Source organism: Parambassis ranga, chromosome 7 (assembly GCF_900634625.1).
Source record: "Parambassis ranga chromosome 7, fParRan2.1, whole genome shotgun sequence".
NCBI lineage: Eukaryota > Metazoa > Chordata > Actinopteri > Ambassidae > Parambassis > Parambassis ranga.
Genome location: NC_041028.1, coordinates 20,030,985 through 20,047,489, shown reverse-complemented (window position 1 = coordinate 20,047,489; position 16,505 = coordinate 20,030,985). Strand labels below are relative to the sequence as shown.

Below are 16,505 nucleotides of genomic sequence, written 5' to 3'. Positions count from 1 at the left end.
GAAGCTGTTCTCCAGGATCCCCCGCAGCTTAGACAGCATCCTTCTGTCTGACACTGCTGTCAAGGAGTCCAGCTCCACCCCCACAACATCACTGGCCCTTCTGCACACTAGTACCACCTCACAGATCCATGTGGTACCTGTTACACTGTTACACTCTGTTCATATGAGGGTCTGTGTTACAACCACCACTCATGTTCTGTGTGTTCTGTTCTGTTCATTGTATGTCTGTAATGTCATGTCAATTTATAGCCTTACTTTTAGATTACTTTATTTACCTTGTTTTACTTGACCTTATTTTATCTTATTTACCTTATTTTTATCTTAGTTTTATCTTAGTTCATGTTAATCATTATACGTTTTATGTATGCACCAACCACTAAGGCAAATTCCTAGTAAAGTGAATCCTCTTCACTTACATGGCAATAAACACGATTCTGCTGCTTTCAGTCTGCTGCCCCAGCACACGACAGCAAACAAAATGGCACTGGCAACCACAGACTCATAAAAAATCCTCAGCATAGTCCGACAGATGTTAAAGGACTGGAGCCACCTCAGAAAATAGAGGCGGCTCTGGCCCTTCTTGTAGAGGGCTTCAGTGTTCTTAGTCCAGTCAAGTTTATTGTCCAAAACCACTCCCAGGTATTTGTAATCCTCAATGTCCACACTCTGGAAACTGGAGCCTTGTATGTCTTGGTCCTCCACAGGTCCACAACCAGCTCCTTTGTCTTTGCCACATTGAGCAGCAGGTGGTTCTGCTCACACCATGTGACAAAGCTGTCCACCACAGTCCTGTACTCAGACTCTCCACCTTTGCTAATACATCCCACTATGGCAGAGTCATCAGAAAACTTCTGAAGGTGACATGACTCAGTCTGGTAGCTTAAGTCAGAGGTGTGGAGTGTGAATTTTTTTACAACTCACTTGTTTCAATTGTATTCTGACTTAAAATTACGCCTAATTATGGGCGTTGCCACTTGAGTGACAGACAGTTGACGTAACACAACGTGAGTTTCCTGCTTCCACCATCGCCCGCCCCCCTAAACCCCGCTCGTGCTCCCCCTTTTTGTCCATATTTGGAGTTTTGGCGGACGTGACGCTGCCAACATGGCGGCGGTCATCAACGTCCTGGAACCTCCCACCGAGCTTCAGAACGGCTCTTCAGAAACAAACGGGTGACGTCAGGGAAGCTCTGTCCATAGTTTTTACTGTCAATGGTTCTGATTGATCTAGAGTTTTTGACTAACACATCACTACTGGAAATCAGAGGTGTACAGAAATGGAGAAGTCCCCTTTGGGGCTTCTGTATTACTGACCACTACATCAGACAGGGAGCTCCCCAGCCGTACAAACTGGGGCCCATCTGGCAGATAGTCAGGTTGGATGGTATTAAGGCAGGGGGTCAAAGCGCTGAATCCGTCCGTCTTATTTCCGAAAGACCTCACGTTCTGTCAGCGTAAAAATGGATGGTGCAAAAATCATAGTTTAATGTACAGGCAAGCGTTCATGCCACAGTTTATCAGTCCAAGACAGGCAGAAGTACAAACGGGGGTTCAGAAGATAATTGGAATAATCACTTAATGATCCCAATTAGGTCAGTGTATATGGTAAACACAGCTGTGTGCTTTCTTAATGTGTGACAACCTGTAGCTACGGTACGGTTAGCTGGTGGAAGCCTAGCTATGTACATATGAATGCATATATTTATGTTTTCTGCATTTACATACAATACATAAAATATGGTCTCACTAAGAAAACTATGGCAACAAACTAAAACAATCACAATGCTATATTTATTGTGCTATATTACATTAAACGGATGGAGTGATTTGTTGTGTTGTTTTTTATGGCATCATTTTATAGTAGGCCTCAGCCAATATATTTTTGGCTATGGTAAATCCATAGGGAGTCTATGAACGTCACCCTACATGGGTTTAGGATAGATTATCAGATTATCAACCTTGTCACCCAATATCATTGTTGGACCTCACAAATGCTCTTGCATCTAAATGGATAAAAGACTGGAGGTTCCTCCAGCAACACATAAATGCCTCTGATGTTAATCTACCACCTAGGGATGTAATGTCTGGTGCTCTACATAGTGTCAGTCCCATTATCTACTTCATAGGAACACAGCTATCACTGAATGTTTTACTTGTCACATAATAAGAGCAGAGTTTTGTTCCTGCTGTCACATCCACAGAGATTCTACAGCTGACATGTCAGAGCCATTTCATAACGTGAAACTTGGGTGGTTGAAGAGAGGGAGAGAGAGAGAGAGAGGAAGCAATGCTGGCAGTTGAGCGAGAGAGAGAGAGAGAGAGAGCTCAGTGAGGAAATAGAGCAGAAGAATATGGGCCTGACAAAAAGGAATCCAGCCTGCCTCCAGATGAGTGAGGGCTGCAAAACAACAGATTAGAGGAGCCCAGGGCTTGTTTCCATGGAAACCTTTGCCCAGGGAGACGGCAATGAGAATGCAGCAGATTGTAGGTCAGACGCGCCATCAGCGATCCAATCAGACGTAATCTGTCTTGACTTGTGGGTCATAGATTGAGTAATAAAGCTGGTGCCTTTCCGTGGCTGCTCTCACTGCCGGGTCCTAGTCCCAGCACGCAGAGCAGAGCAGTGTCTTCATATTCACTGGCCGACAGCACAATGGGCATCGTGTAGGCACTGGATAATACATCAACAACAAAACGAGAACACCTCAAACTGGGTATTAAAACAACTCAGATTTAAACATTCAAATATTTTCACTCATCCCTGGTGTGCCAGTGGTGAGGTAGCACGATTTAAAACATGCAGTCTCATTTGTCCTCATAACCGAATGAACAGAAAATAAAACTTGAGATAGATAGACATTTTTCAAGTCTCCTTTTAAAGAAAATGAATGTAATGATATTTCTGTGATCTGGCTTTTTCTCAAACTGATAATGTTGTTTCATTTAGCCAAAATCTAACTACTGTAATAACAGCTACTTACAATACATAGCAATAATAAGCTAAAAACTGCCAGGAAGTGTCCTAGCTTTGTCTGGTTTTCACAGTTCTCTGGATTTAGGCATCATGAGTACATTTACAGTGACAATTGTTTGTCTACTCTGCTGCCGGAGTGGAATGAGCCATGTGCACCTTTTAGCGAAGGGTCAAGGATTTCCATTTTAAAGTTCTACACGTTATTCCTCCTTTGTTTCCATCATGATACAACCACACACCCCAACAAGACTGCATGATACATGTGCATATGTTTTTTTTATTAACTGATATAACGTGCTGTAATGTGGAGGCAGGAGGTGATCTTTTGGCCTGGCCCATGCAGAGCATAGCTGGCCAATAGAGATGCAAAAAGTCTGTAAAACAGGATAGGTTGAGTACATGGATGGCACCACACGGCGGACATTCACCCAGGAGTCAGGGATGTGCGTCTGCTCTGGACAACATTGTTTTACATACTGCTAGCTTTCGCTCCCAGTTAAGTAACATTTTTACTTTTGGAAAGGGGTTAAGCATTAACCACTACTTGATAAACTTAGACATTTGTCACCCTTTCTACCCCACAGCAGTGTTTCAGTGCAAATCAGCGTGAATTTACATAAAATGTGAAACACAAAAAATGTGTAATAATACCACAGAGTTACGTGAGACATGAGGTGTGTTCCACCTAGTATCAGCAGAAGGTGTATGGAAAATATGAATGTATGCTAGACGTAAAATGGGAGTTAAACGATGGCAAACTGCATTAGCACAACATGCAGCACGCAAAATGTCATTCAAAGTTGTGTGTTATTTAAAGTCCATGATATGATATGATAGTAGGTCTGTCTGAAACAAATGAGCAACAAACAAAACAAGGATTTACTCTCATAAAAACACATAACTAATATCATTAAGTAACAAAGTAACTAATGCCAAAACCCTGGATTTAATGTCATGATTCTTTTGCTAGGTGGTGTTTTGGCTGCAAATTTAGAAACATAGATTGTGGTTAAAGAATAACAAAAACATCTGTGTTTAGACAACCAACAGCATTATTGTAGTATTAAGTTATAGACTCATCAGGCAGAATCTGGTTAATGTATGTTTGTGTGTAAAACACAAAGAATCAGTCAGAAAGGGGACTACTTTGGTCTGTGCCCATTCAGCCATTTACAGAGACCTCTGGTCAGACACTTTGGGTCCTTAAATCCAGAGTCCAGTGTCGTCGCAACATTCAGCCAGGTGAGGTCAGTACTGTCCTTCTGTTTAGTTGGCCACTAAGCCTGCGCTCCAGTGTCAACACTTCTATGCTATTTTTTTTTAATGTGGGAGCTTCACTGCCACTTTACAACACGTTAATGCTGACCAGCAGCCTTAGCACCAAGGCCATGAGCTACAGTGACACAGGAGCCATGGCTGTCTTAGTTTAAATCAAATAAAAAAGAAAATGTATCACCTGCATAGCAGAAATGTTTGTAGGCAGGAGATTTGGGCACAATTAAAACAGGTAGGATGAGGGTAATTATTCTGATTACAGTTCTGCAAACTATGATGTAATGATTTGTGTCAAACTTGACAAACGCCTCTAATTTGTTGAAAACTAGTGACTCCAGACTGTTATCAAACAAAAAGAATACACAACTGACTGTTAGCACAAGAGGGGCTCAGCATTTTGAGCTTGATATTTTTAAGTTTTAATTTCATTTTGTTTCTGTGTAAAAGGTAAAATAATGTAAGCTTCCCAAGTAAAACAAGCTAATATTTCTTTGGACTACTAAACAGAACACTGAACATTTGACACAGAATGACATTTTCATAGGCTGAGCTAGCAATTTTGTCTCAACCAGTATTCTTTTTTATCTTCTTACATCATCTTTTTACTGCATTGTCATCATGTTTTATGGCTTTATAGCAGGTCACCATTAACCAAAGCTTAGTAGCTCAAACCTGCAATGTGATGATGATTTTGATCATTTTAAAGCTGGTCATGTGTGGTACTGTGCCTGCCCAATGCAGAATATGACCGTCCCCTCTGTGTTTTCAGTTGTTTTGTATTGTCTTTCGATCACTAGTAGAGGCAATCCATTTTAGAGTCCAAACTGAGTCTAACATACGCATCTTTGGTATGTGGGAGGAAGCTGGGGCACCCGGAGAAAACACACAAAGCTAAACAGGATGGCACCAAAGTGTGGGATAAGGAACAAAAAGGGCGTTGAAAGCAAAAGTTGTACTAGCTAGTGTTCCTCTATGGCCGTGCTGTTAGAGATCAGGTGAGCTGTGGGTAATTATGCAGTTTTACTTAATTGGTACAAAAATTTACTATAAATAATTATATTATATAGTGACGTCAGAAGTAAATACCCCCTAGAGTAGAGATTTCTCAACGGCGGAGAGAACTGTGTTGGACAACACGTTTTGAACGAGACAGCCGAGAGCACTGACATCCACTATCTTGCGGACTTTTATGGGAAAATGAATGTGGTCTCTCTGAAGCTCCAGAAGAAGCTGTGACACTTGTGTGACACTTACTGGCATAATTTGGGTAGGCGTCAGCAAAAGACTTTTCCTTACCTTACCAAGATAGATCTATTATTCTTATTCTTATTCTTATTCTTATTCTTATTCTTATTCTTATTCTTATTCTTTATAAAGGAATTCTAAACATTCATTTTTGGAATAGGCTGACAGTCTTGTACTTACATTTAGGTGTTGGGAGAGCTGACAGACAACTATCTGCTTCCTTACACTGATCACTTGAAAGCAGTGAAGACAGACTTAGAGATCCAGTTCAGGGACCTTGAATTGATTGAGGGTGACAGAGCCATTCCAGGTGGATGTGTCCAGCTGTGATGTCACAATACAAGAACGCCTCATTGACCTCCAAAATGACAAGGAGGCAGATAAGTACAGCACCCGGCTGAATTTGGTGGCCTCAGACTGAAACTGACATCTAGCTGTGTCCTGCAGACACAGGAGCTGGCAGTGAGCAGGAAGCTCATGATGTGGGTGCCTTTGTTTAAGAAAGGTTAAGAACCTGCGCTGACACAGTTTTCTATTTTTTGTGTTGTCTGCTCGCAGAAGTGTGTGTGTGTGTGTTGTGAGGTCTAAAACACAGACCTATTCACTTCTGCAAGACAAAGATTCTCAGACACACTTTTTTACTTGCAAGGGGAGACGTGCACCACCTGTGCCACTCACAATCTCCAACGTCTCTTTCCCTGTGAGCAGTATTTATTAAGCACAAATTATAAATCATGGTTGCATGGGCAGACGTTATTAAAAAGTTATTGTCCATAGGTCATCGTCATTGTCCATAGGTCTGATGTCCATCTGGTCTTCCTGTCTCCATGCTCATTATCCTGATGAAACAGACTGTACAACAGAAAAGCTATTCCAACACAAACTGTTAACACACACCACAAGAGCTTCATATTGTCCCTTCTCTAATTGGCAGTAGATCAGCTGTTTTCTTCACCGGGTGTGAGACCAGTGTACCTATTGTTACCGGCCTTCCACTACTCCGTCGGTGGGGGCAGAAGCAGTTTGCAGTGTGACTGATGTATCCACATGTCTCTTTCCTCGATCTTTACTGCAGTGGGAGTGGCCAGAATCACCGTATACGGTCCATCCCACCGGGGTGCTGCCCAAGTCTTTCTTTTGATGACCTTAACAAGGATCTGGTCTCCTGGCTTCTGCAGTGATGTCTGCAAAGGAAAAGAAGAGTCTGGCAGATTATTGGCTTTCTGTACTTCTTTACAAGCAAACATCTGGCACATCCAGTCTGCCAGTGTGTTCTCCCGCGATGCCTCATGCTCTTCCTGCACAGGGTCACACACCGGCAGACGGAAAGGCCTGCCATGAATGGCTTCAAACGGTGTTACCCCTTTTCCTGTGGGCACTATACGCATGTACAGTTCAACTAGGGGCACACAATCTACCCATGGCCTTCCAGTTTCCTCCATAGTTTTTCGTAACCTTGCTTTAATAGTTCCATTTGTCCGCTCTACTAATCCAGCACTTTGTGGATGGTAGGCACCGTGGTGTTTTAGTTCTATACATAACTGTTTTGCGAGTGTGTCAATGATCGTGTTTACAAAATGAGAACCATTGTCACTATAGAGACGCTCTGGAATGCCATGTGTAGGAACTATGCGTTTGCACAAAGCTTTTGCTACTGTGAGGGCATCAGGTGAAGCTGCGGGCACTATTTCTACCCATTTTGTGAGTGGGCAGATGAGAACCAGACAATATTTGTACTTTTTGCACATAGATAATTCAATGAAATCCATGCAGAGATGTTGAAACAGAAAAGCTGGAATTGGCATTTGTCCTCTTTTGGGTCTTATATTGCCTTGCACATTTAATGTGAGGTCTAAAACACAGACCTATTCACTTCTGCAAGACAAAGATTCTCAGACACACTTTTTTACTTGCAAGGGGAGACGTGCACCACCTGTGCCACTGACAATCTCCAACATCTCTTTCCCTGTGAGCAGTATTTATCAAATAATAAATCATGGTTGCATGGGCAGGCGTTATTAAAAAGTTACATGGGTATCATGGGAGTGCATGTGCCTCACTCCCTTCTGTGGCCTTGGCTGGCATATGAGTGATAAAGAGTGGAATGTGCAAAGAACAGAATATACAGACTAGTTTTCTAACACAGAGCAAAATATGATACAATTTACCTACATAGCCCCAACAGTGTGTGTGTGTGTGTGTGTGTTGGGGCGAACTCCAATGTGCGCGATACAAAGAGCAGAGACGTGTAGAAACAGGAAGGTAATGTGCCGTTGTTGGGACACACTGCTCCATGGCTGTGTAGCAAACTACTAATTTCCGGACTGAGGTGGCAGCATCGAGCCAGCCTTGCGACTATCCAACCATGTCGTGTCTGACAGAAGAAGAGATGAGCCGCTACCGGAAGTGTCGTCACAGTGGAAGCAGAGCTCTGCAGCTAGTTGAGCTTTTCTGAACCAATGGGAGGATTGACGATTGACGCGTATCCAATTAACAATCGCTACAGGCTGCGCTGCCGCAGGGTCCTCCTGACCAATCCAGTGTCTCCTATTTTGGCGGCGGTGCGGAAAACATGGCGGAAAATTTGAAAGGTAAAACTTGAAGGCTGTTATTTGTTATTATTCGTAATATCATATGCATTTGTTTGCTGTTGTTACATACATACAAACCCTTATACTAGCATGCATTCACACGCTTTCTTATTTTCGACTTGTGTGGTGCGGTGTGCATTCGGTGACATCAGGAAGTCAGTTCTCCGAAACTCCTATTTTCAGTTAAATTGAGCCCCTTTGTGTAGAAAATGTTCACTTGTGAGTTCATAGTAACTGTTAGAAACCTCAAAGCACACACATATTTCAGATATTCAGAGTATACAGTAACTAGTTTGTTACGTTGGTTTCTAAGTTGGCTCTGGAGTACGGGCGCTGGAGTTTAGCGGGCGAAACAGTATTCGATAAGCTACACGCGCCATGGTGCCCATCGGAAACATTTAAATGCTGAATGTGTTGTCTAATGTAATTTGTTGTCAGGACGGAGATAGACACAGTTGTTACTTTTTGCTTCCTTTTGTAGGCAGCGACGTTTAAAGTACAGAATACAACAAGTTACGTTATTACATATTTAAGTGATTATAGGACGTGTTTTGCAGTTCGAGTTTGTGCAACAGTAGACGTAGACGTCCTTATTAAACCCGAAGACAGATATTGCGCTCAAGAGAAAACGGCACATAGTTCAGCGTGCACAGTGCCAAACTGTTGCAGAATTTGTGGCCGTTCATATAGGACGGTTCACACAGAGATTTATTAAATTAAAGACATGGCAGATTCGCTCGGGATTAAGATGAACTCCGCAGTAAAATATATCCCGTGATGATAGAGTATTAGAAATCCCCATAACTCTTAGATGTTGTCTTGTTTGCTTTCTGTTTCTAATTGCATTCTGTCATACATTGTATTTAGCAATTGATTTACTGGCCATTTAAAGATGAACGTGATATAAACATTGTAATCTGATATAGTATTAATAATAGGGCTTTAGGTTTTGAATCTTGATCTTAAAATAAATACACTATCTGCAGTAAAGGTAACTGAAATTCAAAGCATTCAACTTTGTTTGCACATGTTTTTTTGTTGAATAAGAGAATTTAGTCAAATGTATGAATCAGAAAAAACAGGTTCCTTTTAATGCTGTAGAAAAGCTTAAGCATAAACTTTCTGCATTTAATGTCTCTTTAAAAGGCTGTCATTGTGTGCTGCTGTGTTGGCGGTTAGAAGCAGAGTTATCAGATTTCAACTAAGAAAAAAACTGTCCTTCTCACAACCTGTGCTTTCAGATAAAGTTTCAGCATTTTGCACTGTCAGTAGAGTGCAGTGCTGGTTTGGTATCATGTCAGTGAGGTGACACGAATTGCTTTGTCAGATTGCAGTGTGCCCTGCAAGATGTCCTGGGATGAACTTGAAAACCTGTGTCGAGGTGAGAAGCTTCACTGCCGAGAGCTTGGGGTGAACAGAGCCAATGTGAATGAATATGAAGTGGAGTTCCTCTGTGACTACAAGAAGATTAAGGTATGCTATTAATTCACATTAGTTTCTGTTAGATGTTGTGGAATAGCCACAGAAAATTGTTACTGCAAATGGCAGATGTGTGGTCTCACAGTCCAACTGTACTATAATGTGTCTTACATAAGACTGTAATTCATAATGTGGTCATTGCATAGCTCCCTTTTCTTGTTTTTTCTTTACAGCAATAACTGCATACTGCACCTAGTATACTACTAGTATACTACAGGAGTTTATTCCATTTTCTTAGGATGTTCTTATGAGGTCTTGGCATATTTTGAAGTTTAAAACTTAGTCAGGACAAAAGTTCACAACTTCACTTCCTGATAGAGGAAATTAGCCTTTTAAACTAAAATGCAGTGAATCAAGACTGAACTAGAATTATTAATCTAATGTACTGTGTTGTGTACACACACTTGTAAGCCTTTGTAACGGTGTAACCTGAAGGGGTTACATTTTGCTGTTATGACATCATGGCACCTGGATCACTGTATTGCTTTTTACTCGACTGTTAACTAAACACATCAAAAGTCTTACTTTAAATGTTGATACAAAACAGAATTTTTAAATGTTATCATAACCACATGTGTGCTTCTGGAACATGAAGGTTACTCTTTATGTAAGAGTCCTGCCACACACTTTAGACTAAAAGGTGCCTTATTGTCAGGTTTTTAAAAGAAGGTTAAAAATTAAGATGTGTAAATTGAAAACCAGAAGCAGGGCCAGGGTCGCCCTTTCAGAGAAGTGACAGCAGAGAGATGCTATGGACTTAACAGGCACAAATAGACTTCAATCTTTTTCCCAAATTGATGATGTTGTGCATTTCAGGAGGAAGAGTTCTACTTTGTAAAGTGGCGGGGCTTCCCGGAATCTGAAAATACCTGGGAACCCAAGAGGAATCTCAAATGTCCCAAACTGATGAAACAGTTCCACCTTGACTTGGACAAGGAGCTTAGGCGCCAAAAGAGACGTTGCATCCCTAAAAAACTGGATAAGGAAGTCACCTCATTCCTGGTCCAGAAAGCCAAACTTCGTCAAAGTCTACAGCGGTGGGAGGCTCAGTTGAATCAGACCTGCAACCACCCAGGTCGCATTTTTGTTATTAACGAGGTGGACTTTGAAGGCCCTCCAAAAAATTTCACATACATCAACAACTACAAAGTAGGCAAAGGCATTGTGTTAAATGAGATGGCGGTGGGCTGTGAGTGTAAGAACTGTTTAGAGGACCCAGTGAATGGGTGTTGCCCTGGGGCCTCTCTGCACCGCATGGCCTACAACGAAAAGGGTCAGGTCCGGATCCGCCCTGGACAGCCCATATATGAGTGTAATAACCGATGCAGCTGTGGACCTGAATGTCCCAACAGAGTGGTGCAAAAGGGCGTCCAGTTTGACTTGTGTATCTTTAAGACGGAGAATGGCCGGGGATGGGGTGTCCGCACGTTGCAGCATATCAAGAAGAATACATTTGTCATGGAGTATGTGGGAGAGGTGAGTACCATGTTTAATGATAAAAAGTAATCAATCAATCTAACTTTATTTATATAGCACCGTTTTAAACCTTGCAACACAAAGTGCTTTTCAGGAGTTAAGTTTAAATTAAGCACACACACAACTTTATTCATTGTACAAGGTAAAAGAAATCAGAACAGGATGAGACACAGAACAAAGAAACAACGCCATTACTTTCACCATGTTTTGCAGTGTAGGCAAACACTCAGGAAATGCAAGTAAAACCTAAAAACAACCTGATAAATAAAAGCAAATCAGATGAATAAGTTGGGCTATTAAGCCCATGAAGAGAACTAGTAAACTAGTAAAAGGATTTAAAAATCAATTCAGAAGCTGACAGGAAGTCAATGCAGAATCTCTTTTGTGAGACCAGGGAGAAGAGCATTGCAATAATGTGTTCTGGATGTAATAAAAGCATGCATCTGCATTGGTTGGAGAGAGGAACGGCCTAACTTGAGAGATGTTCTTAAGACGATAAAATGCAGTCTTAGTGATTTGTTTGATATGTGATAATAATTACAAATATAAATACTTTATCTGTGAGATAGGATTTAAAGCAGTTAACCAGTAAACCGGTTCTCAAATATATTGTGTGAGGTTAAAAAAATAATTAATTGTTAAAAAACAAGTTTCTCTAAGATTTCGCTTTAAAACAACAGGTAGTAATAGTAATATTACAACAGAATTTTTTCAGAAACATTCACAACTTTTAAATGTGTGTTTGCACTGAAAGGCAATGAAGATTAGCAAGGAAGCTTTCCATGTTTTCTGACGGCCATTATCATATGCCACATCTTTTTATCTGGCAACACATTCCCTTCTGATAATGAGTCCCAATAATTTTGAGTTTGTAGTGACATTGCTGCTAAATGTAATTGGTCCACAAATTATTATTCATTTACTGTAAAGAATTAGTCTGTGACGTCAAATGAAGCCACGTCTGGGTCCATTCAGATCTTCTCCACCTTGTTCACAAAGTCCTGAGAGTTGTGGATGTGATGTAGTGTGTTTCCCACCAGTGGTGTCAGAAGTTCAACCAAGTGCTTAGCTGTTGTAATAGTAATATATAATACAGATTTTTATTTACATTTTTTTCATAAATGTAACTTCAAAAATGTGTTTGCACTGAAAGGCAATGAAGAGTAACACAAAAGCTTTTTATGTTTTCTGTCGGCCATTATCATATGCTACATCTGCAGCGTGCACAAAACACTGACTTGTTCCAGTGTTCCAATGCCATTTCTCCAATTTCCCTTGAAATTGTCCAATTTCACTTACGGTAATTGGTCAGACAATTAGTATTCATTTACTGTAAATAATTAGTCTACATGTGTCTATGTCAGCAACAGGTAGTGACGGGCAGAACACTTGAATACCCCTTAGAGTTACATAAGTGAACAGACTTTTGTGTCAGCACATGCATTAATTTGTCTGGCAGCGTGACTGCTAACTTCTTTTGGTGCTGTGTGTGTGTCGGGGCGAACTAACCCTAAATTACTTTTAGTGTAATCTGGTTGAATTATTGAAATTAAAATAACATTAAATGGAGGGGATGTGCAGTGGCTCAACGAAGGTTTAGGGCTGCATGTGAACCAGTGTTCATTTTAACAGTGGTTTTTTATTTCAGTTTAGTTTTAGTCACTCACCAAAGACTAGATTTAGTTAAAGTCGCATTTTAGTCTTTTATTTTGTTTTAGTTAAAATTTAGTCAGTGGTTTTAGTCTTTTTAAGCGATTTGACAGTTGGTTACACTGTAATAGATTTTGCAAATTTATTTGGTAGTAAACACTTCATTGTAAGCATACCTATAACTATTTATAGGCATTTAAAATAAGAATGTATCATGTTACACTTTTATAATAAAAAATGAATGCCTAAGGGCTGTTAGAAAAAGTGCAATATATAATCATATTCCTCTCAAGTTCTTTATCCTATTACAGTGTTGCGGGATGTTTCTAGCATAGGTTCATGTGACATAACCAGACAAGCACCGCCACCGGATGGGAGGTCATCCAATAAGAAAGATAGACTATGAGTTTAAATTTGAGTTAAGATGACTAATTGGTTAAAAAGTCAAGCAATCAAGCCAGGGAGGATGGTTGTAACCGAGATTGTCCGGTTGGTGAGCGTCATGTTTTTACTTGTTAGTTCACAATGAGAGGATGTTGTTTTCGCTGTCAGTGCTTCTGAAATTTACGTTCTTGTTGCACATTAGTCACGGAATAAAGGGTTTCGTTGACAAAATGAACACTGATGCAAACACATACGTCATCTTGTTTGAGGTTCTCAAATACTGTGAACGTTCCACTACATGCACACTCCTTACTCAGACCACACGTGCCGTGGGGCTTGCACAAATATATTGCCATCACCAAACAACTGAATGTAGTAGCTGTATTGCCCAACCTTACTCTGAATTGCTGGATTTAAATTTGGGTGTCAGAGCTCTCGCACTTCAAAGACAGGAAGTTAACTATGCTGTTAGTTATTTATGTTGATAATGTTTTGTCTTGTTCCCTGTAGATCATCACAACAGATGAAGCAGAGCGGAGGGGTCACGTGTATGACCGCCAGGGCTCTACATACCTGTTTGACTTGGACTATGTAGAAGACGTGTACACTGTGGATGCAGCTCACCTTGGAAACATTTCCCACTTTGTCAACCATAGCGTGAGTGTCTTCAGACAGTAAACACTAAAGCAGCTCAGCTCAGCTCAGTCATTGAAGTGAAAAGCTTTCTTGCTGGGTTATAGTCTAGTAAAATCAGCTGCACCTGTAAAAGAAATGAAAGTGTCCTCTGATTCTTGTGAATCTATATGTATATATAATCTATATCTAATATACATTGTATCCTCTCATGAGCGTTCCAGATCATACATGACAGATCAGTGACGTTACCATCATTTGTATAGGAATATTTATGTGAATTAAATGTACTGGAGTTGATGTTTTTAGTATCTGATAGATTCATTGCTGCTTATACAATTAAAAACAAACATAAAGTGACTAATCCACGTCTGTTCTTCTTTTTGCAGTGTAACCCCAACCTGCAGGTATATAATGTGTTCATCAACAATATTGATGAGAGGCTTCCAAGAATTGCTTTATTTTCAACGCGATCTATTCGGGCAGGAGAGGAGCTCACCTTTGACTACAAGATGCAAAGTAAGTGTTCTGATTCAACAGATTTGCTTTGCTTTTACAGTGGCACCTTGGATTGGGAGCATAATTCATTCCATAAATGTGCATGTGATACAAAGCACTTGTATATCAAGGCAAATTTCACCATAAGAAATAATCGTAACTCAGATGATTTGTTCCACAACCCAAAAATATTAATATAAAAATGCTCCAAAATATAAAGGAGCAGGGTTATAGACACCTCTCACTAATGGGAACGGTAATTGTACCGATTGTACCGTAACCTCTTCTCTGTGTAAATATTTCCAATATTTTATCTAATAAAACTAGAGGTTGACCGATGTGATGATTTTTATTACTTTTTCTATTCTGATCCTGTTTTTTAAAAATTATGCTAGCCCATGGCTGATTGAAACTATACCAGAAACGGTTTTATTAGGACTTTAGTTTTATACACGAGAGCGGCGCAGAACTAGAGTGATGAAATTTAAATTAGTTAATGTCTTTGCTTTACGTTGCAAAGATTGCTTGACATTCCGTTGCTTGTGAGTCTGTATCAGAAGCTGCTTTTGCATTGTCTCTCTTTCTGAGGGGCTTGGATAGCTACCGTTGTTGGAACGTGGCACTACAAATCTCACGATAACTGCAGTCAGTTTGCCGTCATGTTTGAGATGCCTGCACTTCTTGTCGTAGAAAACATGAGGAAGTGTGTTTTCAACAAGGCCTGGCTTGGTAACAGCGACTTTCGCCGCTTGTTGCAACCGGTTCTTTGCAACCAGCAAGCTCGTTGTAAACCTTCCAAGCGGACCATCCAGTTAGGGACCTTGGGTGTGAAAGCACTTGAGTCTCACTCCAAAGCGGACAAGCACCAGCTTGCTGTAACAAGCCTTCAGCACCCAGTTTTGTATATCACCCCTGTGTCACCTCCACTTCGACTAACGACCTTCGATTTAATTCCAATGAGACATCAAAATCGGAGGTGCTTTGGATTCTTCAGTCAAGTACAATGCAGCTGTCATACAACAGTTGTACTCATATTTGCAGCATCTTGTTTTGGGTGTTGCGTCGTGTCGGTCTAAGATTTCATTCACAATGGTCTTGAAATGTCTTAAAAAGGTCTTAAACCTGCAAGAACCCTGCAGTTAACATAACCTCACAACAGAGTTACTAGAAAATATAAGGCTGAAGTTGAGTAGAATTTCTCTTCATTTCCAGTTAATCCAGTTGACACCGAAAGCACCAAAATGGACTCCAGTTTCAGTCTAGCAGGGCTCCCTAGCTCTCCAAAGAAGAGGATTCGAGTGGAGTGCCGCTGTGGATCAGCCTCATGTCGAAAATACCTTTTCTAACAAGGAACACGGCAACAATGATTTGTAAAAAGATATCGAAAATTATGCATATTTTTATATAATTGTTTTTCCTATCTCTCCATTTCAGTTGTCTGTACAAACTTTTTGCCATCAATCTTTTATCAAACCTATTTTTTGCTGCATCACTGGATTATAATAACAATTCAATTAATTATTTCCCTCCACAAAAGAAGAGATGAGAGATTTTTAGCATGTTACGCCACTCTTCTCATTTTTAATCTTCTGCATTAAAATGTGTGTCCAAAAGGACCACTTCTACCACAGTCTGTGGACAGAAGTAGGACCAAGGATTTTGTCTGGTTGTTGGCATGCTACACACATTTGAAGATGTGGGAAGTTTGAACGTGCAGGCATCCTTTTTTATAGTGAATGCTTGCTAAATGTGGTATTTCACTAACAGGCTTTCTCATTAAGTGTCCTTATAGGGAATCTATAAGGGTTATTTTCGTCTCCCCTGTCTATCCATTAAAATGTGTCTGTCTCAACCAAAGAAATGTTCCATAAAATGATTGCTGTGAAACTGTCCGTTATTGTACTGAACACAACCAGTGACTGATGATGGGGTTATAATGACTTACTCTGAACTTCCATTCATTTTTGTCATTTTGTACAGTTTGTTTCTGTTGTTGTTTAATAGCTGTTTTTATAGTGTTTAAACATTTTAGACATATGACATATTTTTATTATTGTGAACAAAAACTATGTAAATAAATAATTGTAGTTAACTGATGTTTTGTTGTTGTTCCTAAATTATTGTTTTATTCTGGTATAAGTAGTTTATTTTTAAAATGGCATTTTTAATAATTGGGGACCAATTTTACCACTAGATGGTGCTTTTTACAATCTAAAGCATCTTAAGGTTGTTTAGTATTTATGTGTTAGTATATACATTTTTGTGGCCTTTAAAACACCAGTAGTTCTAGCTAACTCCTTG

The 16,505-nt window shown here is 40.2% G+C and overlaps 1 protein-coding gene across 1 annotated transcript; it reads left to right on the top strand.

Moving 5' to 3' along the window:
* Positions 1-7,960: 7,960 nt before the first annotated feature.
* Positions 7,961-16,296, top strand: LOC114438495 (histone-lysine N-methyltransferase SUV39H1-like). The gene is made up of 6 exons (XM_028409902.1): positions 7,961-8,084; positions 9,412-9,557; positions 10,380-11,039; positions 13,584-13,730; positions 14,096-14,225; positions 15,417-16,296. The coding sequence occupies exons 1-6, from the start codon at positions 8,066-8,068 to the stop codon at positions 15,548-15,550; spliced, it is 1,236 nt and encodes a 411-aa protein (XP_028265703.1). The 5' UTR covers positions 7,961-8,065; the 3' UTR covers positions 15,551-16,296.
* Positions 16,297-16,505: the final 209 nt, after the last annotated feature.